The 23,532-nt window shown below is 40.1% G+C and overlaps 1 protein-coding gene across 2 annotated transcripts; it reads left to right on the top strand.

The window, feature by feature from the left end:
* The first annotated feature begins 7,966 nt into the window (after positions 1-7,966).
* On the top strand, positions 7,967-20,315 carry LOC121996315 (protein CLP1 homolog). 2 transcript variants are annotated; one of them, XR_006116031.1, is made up of 12 exons: positions 7,967-8,027; positions 10,813-11,028; positions 11,108-11,176; positions 11,257-11,352; positions 12,633-12,874; positions 12,982-13,120; positions 13,221-13,277; positions 13,725-13,859; positions 14,890-15,125; positions 15,902-15,970; positions 19,947-19,991; positions 20,065-20,161. XR_006116031.1 is itself a non-coding variant. In XM_042550249.1 (11 exons), the coding sequence occupies exons 2-11, from the start codon at positions 10,861-10,863 to the stop codon at positions 20,150-20,152; spliced, it is 1,275 nt and encodes a 424-aa protein (XP_042406183.1). In that variant the 5' UTR covers positions 7,967-8,027; positions 10,813-10,860; the 3' UTR covers positions 20,153-20,315. The 2 variants fall into 2 exon arrangements, 1 of the variants encoding a protein (XP_042406183.1); XM_042550249.1 differs by lacking the exon at positions 15,902-15,970 and having other exon boundaries at positions 20,065-20,315.
* The last annotated feature ends 3,217 nt before the right edge of the window (positions 20,316-23,532 follow it).

Raw genomic sequence — 23,532 nt, 5'->3', positions numbered from 1 at the left:
CATTCTTGGGGTTTTGAGATGTTCTTAGCTCGCCGGGGGTGGTCCGTCGGTGTTCTTGAGCATTACTTGAACCGATACGCCACTGAGATGCTCCACTGAGGTCCGAAATTGGGTGGTCTCGATTTTGGCCTCTTGTGTGACGGCTTGAGTGTGAAGTTTGGTGAGATTGGTTGCGAGTTGGATTGGTTAGGGTTTAGTTCACTTTTATTATTATTTTGTAACTTAGAACAGATTACTTTTATGTTTTATTATATTTTTATGCAAGTAGTTAGCATTTCTTTTCTTGTTGAAGCTTAGTTTAATTTTAATTTGTTGCTTGGTTAAGTGTTTAGAGTTTAAATTCAAGCTAGGGTTTTAATTGGTGCTGTAGATCAAATTTATTTGCATGTTGTATTTCATTCCTTAGTTTAAGAGTGTGTCAATGATTTAATCTCAATGTAGGAGTGACAATGCGTTAAGGTTTGATTGTTGGCACAAAGGTAGGTTTTAGTTATGCTTTAGATTAATTTCTTTACTGCTGTGTTTTCCTTTGTAGATTTATATTCAAAGCTTTAAAACCCCCAACTCCATTTTTATATCGAAAACCCCAAAAATAGGAATAAAAAGATAATCCTAAATTACATTCTACCGTTGGTTCCTCGGGTTCGATCCTGGGCTCGTTACTACAACATTATTACAAAATTAAGGGGTTCAGTGAAATATACATTTGTACAATTTGATTAGCGGATGTGACAGATTCGCTTTATCAATGAACTCCCCAGCGTGCTATGGGCGATCCACACGACTCCCAAGGAGGGGGCAGGAGCAACTCCTTTCCACCTAGTGTATGGCGGTGAAGCAGTCGCCCCCGTCGAGATCGATGTTGAAACCGATCGGATACGACACTACAACGAGGACAACGCCGAGCGAAGGTTCTTGGAGCTGGACTTGGTGGACGAGGTGCGCGCTAAAGTGGCAGTACGGTTGATGGCCTACCGGCAAAGGATGAGGTAGAGCTACAATCGAAGGGTGACCCCAAGATCGTTTCAGGTCAGCGACTTAGTGTGTAAGAAAATAAAGCCGGTCGGCGACGTCTCGAAGCTAGAAGCCCCCGGGCCGGGCCTTTTAAGGTCGTGGGAAAGCTCCACTCGGGCACCTACTACTTGGAGGACGAGGACAAGAGATGACTGGAACAACCATGGAGCGCAAATCATCTCCAGCCCTACCGAGCTGGATAAAAGGTGTGCTCATGTAGTAGTCAAACTTTGTATAACGATAGCCCTATCCTCTGGTTGTAGGATAAGTAAAAAAGAACTTGAAAGGGTCTCAAAGTTCTGGGTCGAACGACGCACCAAATCATCGAACGGTAGCATTAAACCCTAGTCTCCACCAACGGTCGAGTGACGACCTTAAACCCATGTCTTCACCAAATTATCGAGCGGCGACGTTAAACCCTAGTCTCCACCAACGGTCAAGCAGGGACCTTAAACCCACGTCTTCATCAAATCGTCGAGTGGCGACGCTAAACCCTAGTCTCCACCAACGGTCGAGCGGCGACCTTAAACCCACGTCTTCACCAAATCATCGAGCGACGACGTTAAACCCTAATCTCCACCAACGGTCGAGCGGCGACCTTAAACCCACGTCTTCACCAAATCGTCGAGCAGCGACGTTAAACCCTAGTCTTCCCAACTGTCGAGCGGTGACCTTAAACCCATATTTTCACCAAATCGTCGAGCGGCGACAATAAATCCTAGTCTCCACTAACGGTCAAGCGGCGACCTTAAACCCACGTCTTCACCAAATCGTCGAGCGACGACATTAAACCCTAGTCTCCACCAACAGTCGAGTGACGACCTTAAACCCACGTCTTCGCCAAAACATCGAGTGACGACGTTAAACCCTAGTCTCCACCTATGGTCGAGCAGCGACCTTAAACTCTAGACTTCACCAAACCGTTGAGTAGCGATGTTAAACCCATGCGCCCAACAACGGTCGAGTAGTGACCTTAAACCCAAGAGAACCGCTGAATTCATCTAGGGTCAAACGGCAACCCGAGCCCTCGAATATTCCTCCCGCTCGGGGCCATGTAGTTAAATTCTTCGCTGAAGGCAATGGGAAACTAGCACTTATCGCCGACCGGAAGGAGCGAGGGCAAAAAGTATAAAAAGAAAGCTCGCCGAACAGTGAATATCCATTAATCAAAAAAGGGCTCCACCGAGCGGCGGGCATACATTCATACTTGAAAAAGAAACTCTTACAGGACTACCTCACTCAAGATAATCGAAAACGTCATCGGGCATCAAATCGTTCAGCTGGCTACGGTTGATGATGTCATCCGTCAGGGCTTCGGGGAGGTGACTATTCGCCTTCAGTTGACCAAGCGTCCCGTCGATCGCTAGCTCAAAGGCCCAGACGATCCGATGGATGACTTTGTCGGTAAATTTGTCCGAGCGGAGGTACTCCTGCTTCATCATTTCAAACCAGCTCGCCTTAGCCTCCGGGTAGGTCTTCAGAGTAGCGCGGGAAGCCTCCAGAGCATCTTCGAGGGTCTGCACTTGCCCCTGAAGAGAAGCTTCCCCAGCCTAGCGGTCATCTCGCTCAGTGGCCAGTAGGTCTTTCGCCTCCTTGAGCTTTTGGGCGAAAGACCGGGCCTCCTGGTTTTTCAGCTCCAGGTCAGCAATGGCACGATTTTTTCTAGTTGTGCCCAACTTGATCTTCTTGTCATAAGTCTTCGCTTGCCCCTCGAGCTGGCCCAACATGATAGCCTGATCGGTGGACTTCTTCCACTCGACCTCCAAGAGTTTGTTGGCCTTCTCCAAATCGGCCTACAGCTCGGTGAGTGATGGCCCCTGGGAAGAGGATGCACCACCTGAAAGCTTAAGCTTCTTTAGCTCATCCTCCACAAAGGCGAGTCGTTGGCACATGGTCATGCTCTCCACCCAGTACTGCAGAGGAATAGAAAAATGTTAGCGTCGATCAGAGGTAACTAGTGAATGGGTAGCGAAATACGTACTCCGGTGGGCATCTGTAGGTGGTTGTTGCTTAGCTGTCCCGGGGACATCGTAGCCGCTCGGGTCCTCGCTTCCTCCCAAATACTAGCAAGGGGCCTGCGGATCAGAATCTTATGCTCGGGGATGGTCGGGCGGGCGCACTACTCAAGGTAGTCCTTGGTTGGAAGGTTGAGGGTGGCGGTCACCAATCGTCGGCCGCTCGGGTCCGATGAGGAGGAGATCGTCGGACCGAAAGGAGCAGCAGTCGACGCTAGATAGATCCTGGATCGCAGTGGCCTCCATTGGGTTCGGGATGGAGGTTGAGACGCGATCGGTCGCGCGACGATAGGCTCCGTCGGCAGATCGGCCAAGGAGGGTGTCCGATTGGATGAAGTTGCCTCCACTATTTCAGGGACGACCGCGGGAGACGATGTAGCCCCTTGCTCGGAGGGTCTCACGACCGAGGTGGAGGATTGGGAAGGTGTAGTCGTGCAACATCTCTTATGCCTGATGAGCGGCTCACCATCGCCTGAAGACCCCGAGCCTCCGATCTGGGTGGCGGGTCGCGCTCCAGAGGGCAGTGGATCACCCGCCATCTCTATGCTGGTCGTCCGGCTGGTGTCACCTTCGCCCACAGTAGGTGTCCCCCCACTCTCCGCCAGCGTGCCTTCGTGGGAGCCGACCGACATCAAGCCGAGGCTCGCAATTTCCTTTGCGGTAGCTGTCTCGATTTCAATATCCTTGAGCTTAGTCAGACCAGCCGCGTGTGCTAGCATCATGATTTCAACTGCAAAAGAAAAGAATAAATCAGTTAGATTCTAGGGAAAAGGGTAAGAAATCCCATACCTAAGCCGCTCAAGAGCCTCGCGCGGATCGAACTCAACCCAAAGATATACATAACACCCTCCAGCAGTAGCTTATGGATGTTGTATTTCTGACTGGTCAGCATGTTCACTGCATGAAGATAATCTGGTCGGCTCTTGTACTTCTTCAGATTCGGCTGAGGAGGTAGTCCGACCTGCCAGCGCGCCTGAAAGCTCGGTCGTTCAGGAAGTCGCACAAAGAAAAAATACTCCTTCCAATGTTTATTGGAAGTTGGTATTTTGTTAAAAAATACTAGGCCGATCCGAGACTGAAAAAGATAGGTCCCTACCTCGAACTACTTGGGATAGTAGAAATAATGAAAGACTTGAGGGGTTAGGGGAATGTCGTGCAACCGGAACAACACGACAACACCGCACAACAAGCGAAAAGAATTGGGGACGAGCTGTGGAAGGGGGGCACGGAAATAATTACAAACTTCTATGATGAAAGGGTGGATCGGGAATCGGAGACTGGCCACGAATTGGTCTTGGAAAAGATAAATAGTGCTCGTCGGCGGGTCATCCGGGCGATCGGACGGGGATGCCAAGATTATCTCGTGGTCAGGGGGGATCTCAAACACATTCCTAAGGCTCTCAGCGTCACTCGCATCGAATCTCTCCATGGTATGGTACCAGAGACCAGGAGAGGGGTCAGACGATCGAGAAGAGCTAGCCATGGTCGGAAAACGGGAACAGGAAGATTTCGATAGAAGTAAAGACGAATAGAAAGCACAACGAACATAAAAAAAAGGAGGTGAAGATCCAAAAGAATGACAGGAGACTGAGGGAAGCTTACAGAAAAGGTTGTCGCGGGGGAGGACGAGGAGTCGTCGAAGCACTGAGGTCACCAGAGTTGTCGGAGCGCTGGTCGCACAAGGAATCACCGGAGCACTGGAGCAAAATGCGAAGGTAAGATCAGAAGGGGGGCGCGACAACGTTATAGGGCCTCGGCTCGGCCAAGCAGAGCCGTCGGATCTAGGGCGTAAAATCCAAGACGCAAATCCAGTCGCAGAATTCAGACCGTCAGATGTCGCGTCAGCACCTGCCACTTCGGGTAGGCGGCGACTGCGGCAACGCCACATGGTATTCGCCCATTGGCTCGTCTTTAATGGGTGCGTGCTCGATCTTAACACGATGATTTGCACGAATTCCGAAGAGATTCTGGTTATGTCAGCATTGACTGAATACGACTGAGGACATGGAGGGAGAAAGACCAAGTGCAAACGCTTGGAGCACCGATCGTCTACAAGGATGGGCCTCAGGGCCGACTGACACTCTCTGGCGGGCCGATCGGAGTCTTACCAAAATGAGGGTTGATCGGTCAATCGATCCCCATACTTCTCTTTGTCCAATCAGTCGGACTTGCAGTCTCCTTCGACTAGACTTGAGGGAGAGGTATGTGATCCGGTGATAAAGGCCCACCCCTCAGAGGGTCGTTGCCACGGTGGAGGTCAAGGTATAGGCAGTCAACGCCCCCGTATCGCTGGCTAATGGGGCAACCCACTTGCCCGATCGGTGGGAGGGATAGTCGAGCCGATTTCGCTGGCCGATCAGGCGACCCACTTGCCCGATCGGTGGGAAGGATAGCCGAGCCGATATCAACCAGATGATTACCACAGCTCGGTCGCATACCGAGCTTTCGACGCTCAGAACAAGATATACACCGAGCAGCTAGCCCGCCCAGACTCGCACTAAACCTCAACCAACGGTCACTCGCAGATATAGCCCGGATAGTGGAATTTTGGCCGAGCGGCCACTTCGCTCGGCTAAAGGGCTAGCCCACCCGAATGGCTGAGGGCTGGCCGAGTGACCGTCTCGCTCGACCCAATAGCAGACAAAAGGAAGATCAGCTGATATTCTCATGGGAAATCGTGCCATCGACAGACAACATGGTTGGCGGCATGTACAGGTAGAGGATCGTACGGCGGAAGCTTCTACTGTCATGTCAGAGATATGCCCGGGTCATTAAGGCATGATGACAGGGACGCTTTCCTGGTATATCTTTTCAGGGGAAGTTTTGAGAAGCGTGCATGCCTCGAAGAGCATGCACGCGCTCCCCTGGAGCCCTATATAAAGGGCTTCAAGCTTCGACGAAGGTATACATACTTTACTGTAGCTACTGTTACTCTGCTTCTCTGCTTCCTTGTTTATATATCGCCGGAAACTGACTTGAGCATCGGAGGGTCATCGCCGGGGAACCCCTCCTTGGCTCGGCACTAACATCATTGTGGTTGCAGGTCTCGCTAACTCGGAGTCCATCAACGGTCAATACGAGCGCCACGCCCCCAGCATCCATCGTCTCGACTCTCGGACAGGATCAATATACAAATTGTAGGTGATTTTCATGAGTTCAAACTCGAGCTCGATTATGTCTCTAACAAGCTCAAACTCAAGCTTATTCAACCAATCATGCTCAAATTAAGCTTATTTAATTTTTAAACGAACTATTTTTCAGCCGAGTTCGAATTATTCGTGAACTCTTTAATTTCATTATGAACCAAACTCACGCTTAGAATTAAAGCTTGAATTGAAATCAAGCCGAATTCGAGCTTAGGAAAAAATAATCGAGCCAAGCTTACAGTCTCATATTGTTCGGCTTGACTTCACTCGATTATACCCTACTTGTATTGGTGGATCAAAATTTGAAGGAGAAATCAATATTAAAAACAGTCAGAGTTAGAAGGAGATGCGAGAAGTTTCGGGGGAAAGACCGTGGACTTGAGTTGCACTAAGATAATACATGAATACGGAATTTAGGGGGCGTTTGATTTAGGGGAATAAGAGTGAGAAATGAGAATGAGAATCATTGATTGTCATTGTTAATGTTTGGATTATAGGAATAGGAATACAAATAAGGGAATGAATCCTTGAAATTGGGTAATGACTCATTCTCATGTATCTCCCCTTCAATGAGCCATTACCTTATTTTCATCAATCAAAATATTTCCTTATTCCAAAAATACCCTTGACCTAAAATTAAAATTTTCTCCCTTAATATCAAATATCAAAATATATTTATTTATTTTTTTTATATATGTAAAATACCGAAAATAGACTAATATTAATAAGGAAATTTTCCGAAATTTTTGAAAATTTTTCGAAAATTTTTCGGAGCTCGTACGGACGAGTTAACGGGGATAAAAATGGGGTCCGGAAAAGTCTGTTTAGACTACCTGCTTTTAAAGAGGAAAAGTTTTATTTTTATTTTTCTTTTCTTATTTATTTCCTCGTCACTGTGCTTCCTCCCCGCGTGCCGAGCCGCCCGACGCCTTCTCCTCCGAGCAGCCGCTGCTCTTCCTCGCCTCACACCGAGACCCCCTTCCTCCTCCCTGTCCAAGCGCCGGCGACGCGCGAGCACAGCCGAGCAGAGACCTTCCTTCTGCCCTAGCCGACTTCACTCTCCGCTGTGCCGATCTCCCATCGCCAGCCACTCGAGCAGTGTCGGTCAAGTCGAGATTTCCTCAGCCCTATCGTCGGCCCCTCCTCTGTGTCGAACCCAGTGCAGAACGCCACCACCGCCCGAGTCTTTTCCTCTCTTCCGGTCGAGTTCCATCTGTGCCCTAGACCGCCGACTCTTGGTGTCTCCTCATCGCGGCACCAGCGGGTCTTTTCTTGCTGCTGCTCTCTACTGTTTCGTCACCGTAGTGACTTTGGGGAAGGAGGTTACCAATCTGGTTTGGTAAGATTGGGATTGGTATTATGTTAATTTCATGTTCTGTATAGAAGTTGAGATTTGTTAATGACTGAGCAGTCTTGTCTCTTGCTCACCAGGGGTATCCAGTGCGGAAATCGCATCCTGGTAGTGGTGGATTGTTGTGGGTCTTTTCTTGATCCGAGCAGTGAGGTGAATTTCCAGTAGGTGCTCCATCGACAAATTTATGACGAAGTATACGAATTTGGGTGAGTTTGGATTGAGGTAAATGCATTGTTGTGAGTATAATTGATTTAGGTTTGAATTATTAATCTAATGGGTTAATTAGGGATTAGGTAACTAACCCTAATTAACCGTTGAATTTAATTAAGGTAGGTTGAGGTTTATGGTTTAGGGTTTTGCCCTAAATTGTTCATAAGGATTTTATTTAGCTATTTATGGGAGTGTAGCTAAATAAAATGTATATATATTCGTGACACAGGACTTTGACGCGGACGAGCACTTCGACACAGAGGTCATTTAGCTCGATCTATATTGGAGGCGGGTACTTTTAACTTTATGTCTTTGATATGCATAGTAGTGAATTTAACAAATAGCAATAATTATGTTTATTATTTTGTTTCGGTTAGTCACTACCCGCTACCTGTTACATACTTGGTTGATTGCTTGTTTTGCATCTCATGTTATTGCTTACCTGATTATACATGATTAGGGGTAGTGATATAACCATGCTTCACCATGTTCAGGACCTAGGTGTGATACCCTATCTGATCTGTGTATCCTTGATATGATTTATTGATTATGGTGCACATCATGTATATATATAGATTTGGTTCAGTATATTACCATGCTTAGTGTCATGCACCATTCGCATGATTGCATACTGTGTGATAGATTGCTCCATTATTGTCGAGCACATCGCCAATTTCATCACTGTTCGGTGCTCCGTTGTTGACGCTCATGGGTAGCGCGACGCAGCGTGGTAGCACGTCAGTTTGCTCTGTTCGGTGCTCCGTTGGTCCACTCATGGGTAGTGTGACGCAGCGTGGTAGCACGTCAGGGATCCCTCCCCGTCATGGTGTACCGGGAGATGAGAACATTGCGTTCCCCCATTTATGATTTGGGGTAGGAGTATGTATGTACTCTGACAGCATCCCGTCCACTCGGTCACTCATCAGGGGCAGTGATGTCAGAGTGCACGGTTGTCATAGCCCTACCCACTCGGTCCCACCATGGTGTGTGATATGGCTGACTGGCGTCAGGGGTGACCATGACTGCATTGGCATCATACACATTGATGCATTTATTTCTTGTGATTGTGTTTGCTGCATTTATTTGCTGCATATTGGTTGGATGCCCATGCTTGACATGCATATAGGATTTCTATATCTCTCGGACTGTTTATCCTTGTACCAGGTCCTGGTTAGTACAGTATTCTCCTATTCATTTAAGATTGTATTTACCTTTATTACGTCAGGAGACTGTACGCATGATTAGTGCTAGATATTATTTCCTTACTATGTATATCAGTTGTTACCCGCTGAGCGTTAGAATCACCCCCGCCTCCGTTATTATTTTCAGGTTGATGCTGTTAGGAGAGAGTTCCAGTTGCTAGTCCCCTGCAGACCACGAGGGCTTATTGATCTTTTGGTTTTCTTCTTTACTAGACTATGTTTTGGATACTTTGGATCTTGTATGGATTGTTTTACTTGTGGATGACTTTTATTTGGATTTGCTTTTACTACATGTCTGCCTAGATGACAGAAGAGGTAAGTTGGTTTTATCGTCGGATTTGAGCTTTACGAGTGTAGTTGAGTAAGATTGTTTTCGAGTCATCGTACTACTGTTCAGTGTGATTATTATTAAACTGCGTGGTTGTGTCAGCCAGAGGCTGAAATTTATATAAACTGTGTGGTTATCTATTTATTATTGTTATTATTCCAGCCGCATGTGACTGAGAAATATGGTGGTGTAGAAAGTTTCAGATTGTCCGCCGTACAGGGGAGGTGTTGTCGAAATTTCTTCGGACAAGGACTCCTCCGGGGCATGACAATTTAGTGGTATTAGAGCCAGGTTTTACGATCTTTGTTTTCGTATTTTGGATATTTGGGATAACCTGATACCAATTTATTTGGTATCAGAGCGCCAAGTTTGGCGATACTTGTTGTTTTTCGTGTTACGAATTTTTGGGATTTAACTGATACCAATTTATTGGTATCAGAGCGGGTTATGTCACCTGCTTTTGGTGTTCTGGATATTTGGGTTAGCCCAAGTTTGCGAGTCAAACTGGGTAGTTATTTTGGATTGCACGGATTTTCCATTATGTATATGTTATGGATTTCCGTTTCGGATTTATATGGATTTCCAGTGATTTTCATGTTCGGAATTTTGAGGTCAGAAGTTGGGGGCTGGACAGCGATGGAACATCTCCAGACGGCATATAGGTATGATGTTTAATTTTATAGTTTGTGACATGTATTAACATTTTTTATTTAGTACCTGTCTGGTTGTTGTAACACATATTACATGTGATGGGTTAGCCATTGAGCATGGTTGACCTTAATAGAGATCAAGGATTATAGTCTCTAGAGATTTTTCATATCATACCATCAGTAGTTTTAGCTTCTGTTACTACTAGTACGAGATGGAGGCACATACCAGCCTCTGCTATTGTTAGCTGGGTAATGGATGATACCTACATATTCCTGTTGACTTAGCCAGTAGAGTTTTTATACTCATATCTTTTGGATATTAGGGTACCCGATACGATGAAAATTGGTCATTGGGGAGTTATCATGTTTGATCATTGTTGAGAATGGTTTGAGGTTGAGGGATATTGTGAGATCAGATATTGTGATGTGTTGATTTCTAATGATTTATGAGAGTAAATGTTATGTGGTTGTCTGATGATCTATTACTAGATATTTGTTTTGATGATCTATTAGTGGATAACTATTTTGATGATCTATTATTTGGGTTGTTGTTGATGGTGACATAGTGAGTGTCATGTATGATATTCATAAGTTTGATAATTATAGTTGGTGATTAGATTATAAATTGGGTGCTAGAGAGTTTACGGTTGAGTGTGCCTATGAGATTTTAATAAATCTGGTTAGTTGTGGTTAGTTAACAGGATGATAAGATTGATATTTGCTTCCTTTGATATTGGACTATGTGGATAAATAGTGATTTGATGTTTTGAATGCTAACTTGCTCTCATGGGGAGTAGAGATTTATTCATCTGATATTGTGTGGGCTGAAATTTTTGAGGATAAAAATGAGTGTCTTGATGATCTTGAATTCTGACTTTTTCTAATTGCCACAGTTATCAGAGTAGGGTTCTGGGCATTTCAACCGCCTTTGCCTATTAATTATGGCCTCGTCCAGACAATTTAAATTAGCGAAGGAGAGTGAGCTCAGAGTCGAGGTTGGCCCTGACATGCCCCTTCGCATTCGCCTCCTCTCTGGCACAGCTGAAATATTTGGTACTGAGTTGCCTCCTAGCAATTGGCTCTCCATCTCACCACGCAGCAAAATCGCAGTAAGCCATCTTTTCTTATTTTCTTCATGGCATTATAAATGGGAAGTGAATATGGAGAAAATACGAACTTATGCATTAGGTGTTCACTTGGAACGGCGCCACGATCGAGTTGGATGGAATCAGCGAAGTGGAGTATGTGGCAGATGAGGTAGCCTGGTATAGCTATTAATTAATTGTTGATGCACCATTCGTGTATTGTCTTTTAATTATTTCAGCTGATTGATCTAGACACCCATGGTGAGCTACGTGAATGTTCATGCCATACTTGATGCAAGAAGGGCTCAAGCAAAAGCATCACATAGTAGCAATGTGGACTCTCCGCAGGTATCCTCACCTGTTTTTGATATTTGATCCTTGAGAATAGCATGTTGATGGCATTGAGTGTCACAAAATACGTTCATTGTATATGTTAACTTCTTATGTGGTCTATTAGAGCTAGGAGGTATCTTATACGGCTTATATGATGATAAATTGTATCTGATGAAGTTTATTAAATCTTAGAGTTTATCTACAAGAAATCTAAAATCAACGCCATGGTGGCAATCTCAATCATATTTCAATACTATGGTCACATGCCCCAAATGCATACCAGATTATCATTCACATAAATCAAAATGCTTTGCCACACAATATATATAAATTGTTCACCCTTCCTCTACAAAACAGAAAATCATAAATTAACAGAATAATAATCAACATAGGAAATTCTACATCTAATGTGTATTCACTTACACAACCTATATTACTGAGGCTCAGATAAGAGTATCTAACATGGATGCAGCCAAACGTTAGGCATTGTTTCTATAAATTTTTACAAGTGATCAATAAGAAGATTAATGTTCACTTAGACTGTTAGTGTTGAGAATATATGATAAGTCCGACTATTAGAACTCAACCAAGTATTAGCATTCAGACATTGTATAGTCACATAGTGCATCTTCCATGTTCATGCTTGATCTTCTGGCTCCTTATCTGCACAGCTGCTTATACAGCATCAACAAGTGCCTCCCCGATGAGTATCGCTCCCTCCTACATAGAAAAATTAGTGTCCGACAATGGCTGACCAATCGGACAGTATCTGATGATTTTTGTTTTGAATACTTAGGATAGAATAGGCCAGACTTCATATTATTAGGTTTCTGATTACCTGTAAAACTTATTTTTCTTCTAGAATCTGACTACAAAACCCTGATGATGTTGTTGGGTTTTTGTTAGAAACTGAAAAATACAGCATGTTGATTTATGATCATGTCACAGTTCAAGATTGGACATGAACATAGTTTCCAAGAGAACATTTATGTGTGCCAATATATATTTGAATACTGGTTTGGATATGTCATTACAACTGGTTTATGCTGGACTGAAGCAATGCCATTTGCTATTAAAAATATTTTTCAAGTGATACTGTGAGATACATCTGAGTAGCGTATACCTATCCTTATCTTTCTTTACTCAATTACTCTTGAGTGTGTCAAAATCAGTAGAAAATGACTAAAATTTTGGTTGACTGCCACCTGCCACTTCAAATACACACACATTACTTTAAAATTGTTTCAATATGTTTCAAATTAGCATTTTAAATGTCAAATACCTTTGTATATCAGGGCCCTAGGGTGATTGTTGTGGGACCCACAGATTCTGGGAAGAGTAGCTTGTGCAAAATGCTTCTAAGCTGGGCTTGTAAACAAGGATGGAAACCGACCTATGTGGATTTGGACATTGGTCAGGGCTACATAACTATTCCTGGCTGCATAGCTGCTACTCCAGTTGAGATGCCTATAGATGCAGTGGAAGGAATTCCTCTAGAAATGCCTATTGTGTATTTTTATGGGCACACATCTCCTACGTAAGCATTTATTTCTGTACTTTGTTGCAATTGATGCTTCATGATAGATTTGTCTTATGAGTTGATATTTGTGAATGCAATTAATGCTTGGTTTGTTGTTTGGACAGTGCAAATGGTGATCTTTATAAAGTGTTTGTGAAGGAGTTGGCTAGAACCCTAGAGAGGCAGTTCTCTGGAAATGCTGAAGCTAGAGCTGCAGGCATGGTGATTAATACTATGGGATGGGTGGAAGGCCTTGGTTATGAGGTAGTTTATTGAGAGCGAAAACTACATCAATCTTTAATTTTCAAGGTCAATGTTAAATTGTCTTCTAAACTCACATCCAACTTTTTTGATTGGCATGTAGTTACTTCTCAATGCTATTGATACATTTAATTGTGACGTGGTTCTAGTCTTGGGCCAGGTAACTTATATCTCTCCTGCTTTCTTTGTTCTTTTGTTGCATTGAAAGTCTTTGTTGCATCGGTAGTTTGTATATCCAGATACCAATCAATCTTGCTTTATTATTGAGCTGTTTTAGTTTTTGGATGTCAGTTGAATGTTGATATCACTGGACTAATTGACTTCCAATTTCTCTTATGTCTCAAGTGTTCCAGATTTAACGACAAATCACTTTTATTTAAGTTGGATAAAAATTTGATTGCTACACAAATCTTGAATTTCTAAATAATCCTTTTGTTTGTTGGACATCTTTATTCTTGGAAATGTAGTTCTATTATGTTATAGAATTCTTCATTAATAGTTCACATGTAAGAGTGCATCAATTCACTTTTGTTTAGCAGATATTGTTCTCGGTACTTGTTAGAGAGCATTTGCGTTTCTTATTGGTCTCTTATTGTATTGTCTTCAGGAGAAACTTTGCAGCATGCTTAAAGAAGTTTTAAAAACCAAGCCTAAAGTAGATGTTGTGAAACTCCATAAATCTGGAGGGATAGTTATGAGGAATCAAAAAGTACGCCAAAAGGCTAGGAGTTTGAAAATCAGAGTAAGTGCAACTTGTGAATTTTCATCGTGAATGCGGTGAAAGAATTTTTTTAACAAATGTTCTCCTTTGTGTTCATACTCTGAAATCAGGGACCACTTACTATGTAGATTAAATATGCATTTGCTAACATTGTAGACACCCCATATTTATTCTTTGCTTGTGCTTATGCAAGCCTGTGTTGAGTGTCATCTAAATACGATTAATACTTTTTTCTCATCTCCAATTATATCTAACTACACAGCTTCTACAACTCTATTGATTACTCACTATTATCAAGATCAAGGTATAAAATCTCAAGTGGTGTCAGTGTTTTTAGTCTTTGACTATAATGATACTAATTTGGTATCGTGCTAACGTTCCAATCTATGATGTCAGTGGCAAATTGGAGGAGAAAGGAGAAAGGAGATAAGAAGAAAAAGATAAAACAACAATATACTTCATTTCAAATTCTATTTTCTATCTAGAATGATATAATTTGAACATTATCTTCTATGGAGATAAAATAAAAATAAAAATAATATTATCTCAATTCATCTTGATTTGACATGTATTTTTAGCACACAAGGGTGTCCATATACAAAGGGTGTTGGTATCAACATGATCGATACAAAGGCACATGAGACATTATTTGTGTCAAGAAGTATCAAGTTTCATTAATTTGTCGGAATAATATATTTCAATCGCTTTGTCAAGGTACGAGATGTCAAATTACTCTTGCTTGCCTTTGATACTACATTGTTAGGAGAAATATCAAGCCACTTTAGGCATATGCATAAGGAATTGTTATTGTTGTACTGTTGTATTCATTTAAGTTCTTGTTAAGAGCCATTGCATTCGGTTAACTCGGGATGAAATGGCTTGTGGACTGTACTAGCTTCTTTTACTAATGTCTGTTATTTTATTTAACCACAGCTGCCTTATGACTAGACTAAATTATTCAATGTAATCTATGCAAGTTTTGTGTTTATTTGTTTGATATGTAGGAATTTTTTTCACAAGTTTTTTACTTAGCTAGCTGATTTCTTTGCAGGAATACTTCTATGGGCCTATAAATGATCTCTCCCCACATTCAAATATTGTCAACTTTAGTGACATTTCTGTTTATAGAATTGGTGGTGGCCCACAGGCTCCTCGTTCTGCACTGCCTATTGGTGCGGAACCTGTAGCCGACCCTACTCGAGTAGTTGCTATTAACATAAATCGTGACTTACTCCATCTTGTTCTAGCTGTTTCATATGCAAAGGAGCCTGATCAGATTATATCCAGGTAATTCTTTCTAGTAATTTGTCAAGTATTCAGGAGACCTTGGTACTTGTTTATCATGTCCTAGAAAATCTTTCTAAATTTAAGTTGTAGTGGTTTTGGATATCCTTGATGCAGCGCAAGAAGATGGTTTGCTTGTTTGAAGACATGTGGAGTAGAAATTTGAATTTAGTTTCAAAGGTATTAGTGGGTAGTAACTTGGGCATCACACCTAAAGAATCCTAGGCTACACACTGAAGGCAAATTATATAACACAGTGGAAGATTTTTTCTTAAAAATCTCACTTTTATATTTCATAGTAGTAGGTGGAAAGAAAAACATAAAAGAATTCACATAAATATACTTTAACTGACTCTTAGGATTTCTTGCTAATCACAAACTTAAGAACTATTTGACTAAATTAAAAACTTTTTAATTGACTTTTTGACTTACTAAACTTTGACTTTCAAACATTGAAACTACTACACGTTACATTATTTCCTAAATGGTTCATCATTTTCCTAAGTATGCCAAATTAAATAGTGGACTTGAATCTATTTCTGTGCTTAGACTTTAAGAGGAGATTGTCACTTCTCTCCATCAACTCTCTTTGGGTGAGAAAAACTTATTCCTGACAACTTATAAACATAGAATCTTTCATAAGGATCTTGGTTTAGCTATTAGAATTCATCACTAGTAATCCGTGTACATTCAGAAAGGGGTTGTGCTTTATATTTAACAAGATACTTTTAATAACCACCTCTTGTTGGTCGATTTCATCTTCAATGTGTTCTTTGAAGGTTTGAATTGATGGCAAGAGAGCATTAGGTCCATTACTTGCTACAATATCTTCATGTTTAGAGTATGAGGTGAGGTCCTCAATGTTAAAGATGTAGTTTCTTATAGACCCTTTTTGGATATTCTTCAAGTCTTGCACAAGCCATAGCCATATCAACTGCTTTAAATTCAACAAACTTTCTTTTCAAATCAACATGTGTCTTATACCTTTGATTTACTCAGCAATTTTTTTGCATGATATCATTGTGTGTATCTTATATGTGTTTCTTAAAAACATCAATTTCAACGCTTTATGTTGCCTCTAATACTAAAGGAACCAAATTAATTGACTTTCTACCTAACAATTTCAAATGAACTGCATCTAGTGGACCTATTCACAAAAATATTATATTCAAATTCAACTATAGAAAGAATTTAATCCCATGTGTCATGCTCTCCAACAAAAGTAAACCATCTAAACTTTTGTGGGCAATCTCTATTTGACCATTTGGCTGAGGGTGAAAATAAAGAAAACTTCAACTTTATATTTGTTATTTTCCACAAGGTTTACCAAAAGTAACTTGTCAACTTCACATCTCGATCAAAAAGAAACAATTATTAATGGCAAACCATGAAGATGAACAACTTCGTTAAAGAAGAGCATAGCAATGTGGACAACATTTGAAGATTTTAAACATGGAATAAAATTTCATTTTTGATAAACAATCCACCACCACAAGGTAGCAAGTATATGTTGAGGTCTTTGCACGAAAGATAATCTTTCTTGAGTAGCTCAAACATCATCGCTTGTGTAAACATTGAAGAAAGAATATATATGGATCGTTGTACCCAGTGCTTCAAGTGGTTTGTTTTCAATACTTGATTTGTGTTTATTACAAAGGAATATTCTTAAGGAAACTGATTACTTAGTTTTTCTTAAAGTTGATGTATTAAAGAGAATGGTGATGAGAGCATAGAACAAACTCGTGGAAGGAGGAAATGTTGCCAGTGGCGCAAAGCTTACACTAGTGCATAAAATTTTGTCTCAAGTGAAATATGATTGATATGCTTCATTCAGCTTTTCATTTAAAAATACAATAGGATGCCCTTCTTAGCCTATTATGCCTTTGAATCCAATATTAGATACATCATATGTCACTTCAAAAACCTTTGAAAAATCTAGTAGTTGAAGAATTGGTGATTCAATTGATATTTTCCTTTATGAAAAGTTTATGGAGTTGTGTTGGTCTAAACAAACTAATCTTTTTTTATACAGTCAGCTATAGGAGTCAGTTATAGGGGCCATATTAGTGCTGACATTTTTTCTGAATAGTCAATAAACATTGCTAGGTTATGAAAGTATCTGACTTCTTGTAGCATTGGCTACTCTGAATTGCTTTTACCTTGTCCAGATTGGCTTTTAATTTGTAAGTTGACACCGCAAAACTGAAGAGAATACCACAAATGAAAGCATAAAGGAGCATTTTTTTTTTAAGTTTATGTAGAGTACTTCTCCTTGCAAAGAATTCTCATAACTTGTACAAAATGTGTAATATGATTCTCTCTACTCTTGCTATAAATTGAGATGTCAAAATAAATAACATATTATTTTGATAAATTATTTTAGTACTTAGCCCATGAATATAGTAGAAGCATAGGAAAGATCAAAAGACATAACGAGTCTTGCATAAAGGTTGTCTTTAGTTTTAGAAGTTATTTTTCATTCATCTCTAAGCTTTATGTGTATTTTATGATACCTACTTTTTAAATCAATTTTTGAAAATAAAAGAACCAACCAACATATGCAACATAACATCATGTTGGATAATTGGGAATTAATATTTGATGGTGATTTTGTTGATCGCATGGCTGTTAATGCACATGCGCCAACTACTATTTTTTGTTTTTATGCCAACAATGCAGGCACAGCATATGAGTTTAGACTTTCACAAATTAAACCCTTTGGCAATAGCTCATCCACTTGTCTTTCCAACTCTACGTGGTCACTTGTATCGTTCAATAGGCTGGTAAATTGGGCAATTTTGCACATTGGTGGCCACATGAATGAGTATCTCAACTTGCTCACTATCAATTAACTTTCCTCAAACTCCTCTCAGCTCGTTTGATACCAAATATGATGGAACACAAGAAGAATGTTTGATAGTTTGAAGATATGTGGGTAGGAATTCAAAATTTAGTTTTAAAAAAACCATTAGTACATGGTAGTGACTTAGACATCATACATAAAGAATCCTATGCATCACACACTAGGAAGAATTTTCTTAGAATTCCCCGTTTCTATTTTTTACTGCAGCAGTACAAAAAACGCATTTATACTAGTAAGTGGACTCTTACAATATAGAAAAGAAAACATAAAGTAGTAATAAATATAGGTGACTAGCTATTAAAATTACTTGCAAGTTTTGACTTGTTACTTAAAGGACTTTTAACTGACTATTTAATTTTTCAAACTTTGAATAATAATGTGTCAGTTGCTTTTGTCTAAACCGCCGAAACTAGGACAGAAGGTGGTGAAATGGCATTTATATCCTAGATGTTAATTGAAATTTCATTAGTGTGGTTATACAGCTATATGATCCCTCATCCTTGTCTGATGAACATGTCATTGTGCTCTCTGTTGACCCTCAGCAGCAGCAAGACACATCCCCGCTGCTGTTGTTAGAAGGGAGAGGAGGCTTCATCGAGGTTCATGTTGGTGCCTATGTGTTTGGGCAGTTGGCGAATTGACTATTGAGGCTCTTGGACAAATAGGATAGAATGGGGGTTATGGTGCTTGCTGACCTTGGAGTTAGGTTGGGTGCGCTTGGGAAGGAGTGGAGATCAAAACGGAAAAGAGAATTTACTTGTGTATTTCATTCTCACTCCGCCACGGCATAATGGTAAAATTACTAACTACCATGTGACCTTGAGGTCATGAGTTCAAGTCTCAGAAATGGCCTCTTGCAAAATAAGATAAAAACCCTTTCTCGCGACCCCTCATTGGCAGGAGCTTCGTGTGCACCGGACTGTTTTTTTTTTATCATTTTTTATTTCATTCTCACACTCTTTCCCTCTTTTTTTTTCCAAAATTAAGTAAACAGTTTTCTTCCCTCCTCTCTTTGTCTTTTCTTCCCCCTTCTTTTCGCACCTTCCGTTTTATTCCCTCCTTTAAAGTAAAGAGTATCAACACTAGGTGATGATAGGGTGTTGAGCCTGATTCTCTTATTCATATCCAACTTGTAGATCATGATGAGATGTCATTGGATAAGGTTGCCTCATTGAAACAGGATAAAGACCCTTCCTCAGGACCCCTCATTGGCAGGAGCTTCGTGTGCACGGGACTGTTTTTTTTTTTTTATCATTTTTTATTTCATTCTCACTCTCTTTCCCTTTTTTTTTTTTTTCAAAATTAAGTAAACAGTTTTCTTCCCTCCTCTCTTCGTCTTCTCTTTCCCCTTCTCTTCGCACCTTCCATTCTTTACCCTCCCTTAGAGTAAAGAGTATCAACACTAGGTGACGATAGGGTGCTGAGCCTGATTCTCTTATTGGTATCCAACTTGTAGATCATGATGAGATGACATTGGAGAAGGTTGCCTCATTGATATTGATTTAACTGTACGGCTAAAATTACCATCCTTAATACAATCATGGTAGGGTCTTTAATTATCCATTTACACTTCCTGGATTTACCTAGTGGTCGGCGAGAAACTTCCATGTGTGTGGGCTGACCACCTCCAAGTGAATGAATGGTAGAAATACCTGGACACATGGGCTAAAAGAAATATGGTAGGGTCTTTAATTCGTTGTTTTCCTCTTTTCTGCTCAGATTATAATTATGTTTGGACCATGAGATACCTAAATTACAAGCTGAAGGATGACAAAAAAATTAAAATTCAGTTATCAGAAATGAAATATCTCTGATGTAATTGCAAATCATTTATGGTTGCAAATTTCATCTTTGAGTTCATTCTGAATAAAATTCTAAATTTCTGTATATAGGTTTTTTGCTCGTGTAGTATATATGCTTCAAAGTTAGCTTGTGCTATTGATGTTTTTGTTTCATTGCAGTAACGTTGCAGGGTACATTTATGTCACCGACATAGACGTTGTGAGGTAAGTAAGCTTCTCTTAAGAAGTGTCTAGGTGCCACAGGCTTACCTATTCATTAATGGCGTTTCTATTGTAGGAAGAAGATCACATACCTCGCACCTTGCCCTGGCGAACTCCCAAGTAAACTCTTAATTGTTGGAACTTTAACATGGTTGGAAGGTTAACGATGTGGGTAGTGTTTGGCTACCGGGAGGAGGATTAGTCTTTTAGAGTTTGCTTTTCATCAGTTAGATTTTGGTAAAAATAAATAAATTTGTCTTTCTACTATCAAAGGTGTTTAAAGGGCATACTTGGTATTATAAATCGGGCATGTTTTTACTTGGTTAATTTTTGCTCTATTTACTTGGTCAAGTCAATCAACTTTTTTGACTCAATCAGCTCTAACTTAATCTGAGTTATTCAAATTGCTCGGCTCCTCTAATCTAATCAGAGTACATGGCTTATTTTTGGTCATTTAATTAGTTTTTTATGGCTTGTCTTATTTATTTGGTTTTTGTTTGACTTGCTCAATTCCTCGTCTTCATTCAACTCATTCATTCAGTTTGCACTAAGTATGCAAACATTTGTAAGAATTCATATAAAATATGATACTTATTTTATAGAAGAAAAATAAAATTAAACCAATCAATGATAAGAGTTTAATTTTAGAGGGGTTAAGAATCACAACTTCATATTTTAAATGCTTATGTTACATACTTTCCTCCTACAATGTATTAAAGAGCTTGAAGCCACAACAAAATGATGATAAAAGACATTACAATGATCTTTTTCTTGGGAGTTGGAAGGCCTCAGGGTTACAGTCGATGGCTATGACATATTCTACGTAATTAATCATATATTTAAGATTTGAACATAGCTATGACATATTCTAAGAATTTTCGTTTAGTGGACGATAAATTTTGAAAAATTGATCGTTTGTCAGTGAGAATTTTTTAGAATCGGATTGGTTATTTTCAGGATTTAGTTGTTTATCGATAGAAAAATTGTCATGGGATCAGATTAGTCATTTTTAAATTAATCAGTTGAGTTAAATACAAATTGAGTTGGTAAGGACCTAAGGAGGCAAAAGATATTCCGATCTTAATCACTTTTAAAATTAATCAGTTGAGTTAAATGCATGAATTATTAAAAAGAATTGAGTTGGTAAGGACTTAAGGAGGCAAAAGATATTCCGATCTTAGTCACTTTTAAAATTAATCAGTTGAGTTAAATGCATGAATTATTTAAAAAAATGAGTTGGTAAGGACCCAAGGGGGCAAAAGATATTCCTGAACAAAAAATGAACCGTATAAATTCTCCCTATGCATAAATACATATATAAAAATTCGGATATTCGACTATAAAATGATGGGGATATTTTATTAAAGGAAACAGCTACCCTTGCCACTTAGGAGAGCCGCACCTGATTCCAATGGCTCGGCAATCGACAAGTTGAAGGAAAATTCTGCAAACTTAGAGCATCCACTGGGAGAAACCTTCCTCCCATAACCTTCCTCCCATAGTGGGAGGGAGGTTTTTCATTTAGACGAAGAAGTGGTTTTGTGGTTACAGAGCAGTTTTTTCGTGCTTTTTATTTTTTTTTATATATTAAATTTTTAATAATTAAAAAATAAATGAAAATCTATAATTTAATTTGAACAACGACTAATTTTTATAGAGCCGCTTCTGTATGTCGTTGAACAACGGCTAATTTTTAGTCATTGTTCAACGTTTTAATTTAATTTTTTAATATAAAAAATCTATAAATATGAGATCTATTTCATTCATTCCATTGCTATCTTTGCTCTCAACTTATTTATTCCTTTCATTCCCTATTTGTATTCGAGATGGATGAAAATCTCAATACTTCCTTTACGAATCTTTTGAATTCTTCAAATGCGGAAGGAAATTCATTTTCTCAAAATACTCGCACTCCTCTAAATATCCAATATCCTCATATTTTCTCTCACACACAATATCCTCCAAATGTTCAAAATATTTCATATGTTCCATAATATTCTCCAAATTTCCCAAATTCCCAAAGTTCTCAAAAATTTTTACAGACGTGAAATCCAAGTAACGCCGCCCTAGCTCCATTTGGTATGTATCCATCCCAAGATTGGTCAGCAATGGGTAGCCAACTTGGGATGCCTTATCCTTACGTATTTTCTCCTACTCAACATCCTGTCATACATTCGAATGAATCAAGAAGGGCAACTATTGATCCATCTATCAGCGACAAAGAATCTCTAACACCATCATCTGTTCCTGCAACTCAGTTGCCACCATACTCATCACAAGAAGAGCGTGAAGTTGAGCTGGAGGAAAATGAATCGAAACAAAGATTTTGGTCTCTCGATGAAGATGTGGTCCTTGCGAAGTCATGGGAAACTATAAGCACTGATGCAATCATTGGTAATGACCAGAAGGATCAAGTTTTTTTGGAAATGTATAGCTGATTACTACAACAAACATCGGATCCATGAGAAATTATCAGCGGCTGAAATCACATTATTATAGGTTTGCACCAATGGTAAATGAATTTTCTGCAACTTATAATAATTTTTATACTCATCGGCAAAGCGGTTGGAGTGACGAGAATGTGTTGGAGAATGCATTGAATATGTGGAAAGCCAACAACAAAGGCGAGGATTTTAAGTATATGCATGTGTGGAGGGTTCTCAAAGAATATGGGAAATATACTCCACAATTAGTTGCTCATTACTCTAACAAGAAGACAAGGACATCCGAATCAGGGGAAAACACTTCAACATCAAATCCAGATACAAGTGTTGATTTAGATGTTGAAGTGTCATCTAAATCAACACTTGTATCTGGATTTGATGTTGAAGTGTTTCCCCCTGATTCGGATGCCCTTGTCTTCTTGTTAGAGTATTGAGCAACTGATTGTGGAGTATATTTCTCATATTCTTTGAGAACCCTCCATACATGCATATACTTAAAATCCTCGCCTTTGTTGTTGGCTTTCCACATATTCAATGCATTCTCCAACACATTCTTGTCACTCCAACCACTTTGACGATGAGTATAAAAATTATTATAAGTTGCAGAAAATTCATTTACCATTGGTGCAAATCTATAATAATGTGATTTCAGCCGCTGATGACTTCTAGTCATAGATCCAGTGGGGCGATGTTTGTTGTAGTAATCAGCTATATGTTTTCAAAAAACTTGATCCTTCTGGTCATTACCAATGATTGCATCCAAAATCTTCGTTTCGATTCATTTTCCTCTAGCTCAACTTCACGCTCTTCTTGTGATGAGTGTGGTGGCAACTGAGTTGCAGGAACAAATGATGGTGTTAGAGATTCTTTGTCGTTGATAGATGGATCAATAGTTTCCCTTCTTGATTCATTCGAATGTATAACAGGATGTTGAGTAGGAGAAAATACGTAAGGATAAGGCATCCCAAGTTGGCTATCCATTGCTGACCAATCTTGGGATGGATACATACCAAATGGAGCTAGGGCGGCGTTACTTGGATTCCACGCTTGCAAAAATTTTTGAGAACTTTGGGAATTTGGGAAATTTGGAGAATATTGTG

Source organism: Zingiber officinale, chromosome 6A (assembly GCF_018446385.1).
Source record: "Zingiber officinale cultivar Zhangliang chromosome 6A, Zo_v1.1, whole genome shotgun sequence".
Lineage (NCBI taxonomy): Eukaryota > Viridiplantae > Streptophyta > Magnoliopsida > Zingiberales > Zingiberaceae > Zingiber > Zingiber officinale.
The sequence above is the reverse complement of the archived record's forward strand: the minus strand, read 5'-3'. Positions and strand labels throughout refer to the sequence as shown.

What these genes read in the sequence shown, in the direction of transcription:
- LOC121996315 (XM_042550249.1), top strand. Translation starts at nt 10,861, where the DNA reads ATGGCCTCGTCCAGACAATTTAAATTAGCGAAGGAGAGTGAGCTCAGA. An exon ending in TGGAGTATGTGGCAGATGAG is followed by an intron (nt 11,177 to 11,256) that starts GTAGCCTGGTAT and finishes TGATTGATCTAG; the next exon opens with ACACCCATGGTGAGCTACGT. An exon ending in CTAGGAGTTTGAAAATCAGA is followed by an intron (nt 13,860 to 14,889) that starts GTAAGTGCAACT and finishes ATTTCTTTGCAG; the next exon opens with GAATACTTCTATGGGCCTAT.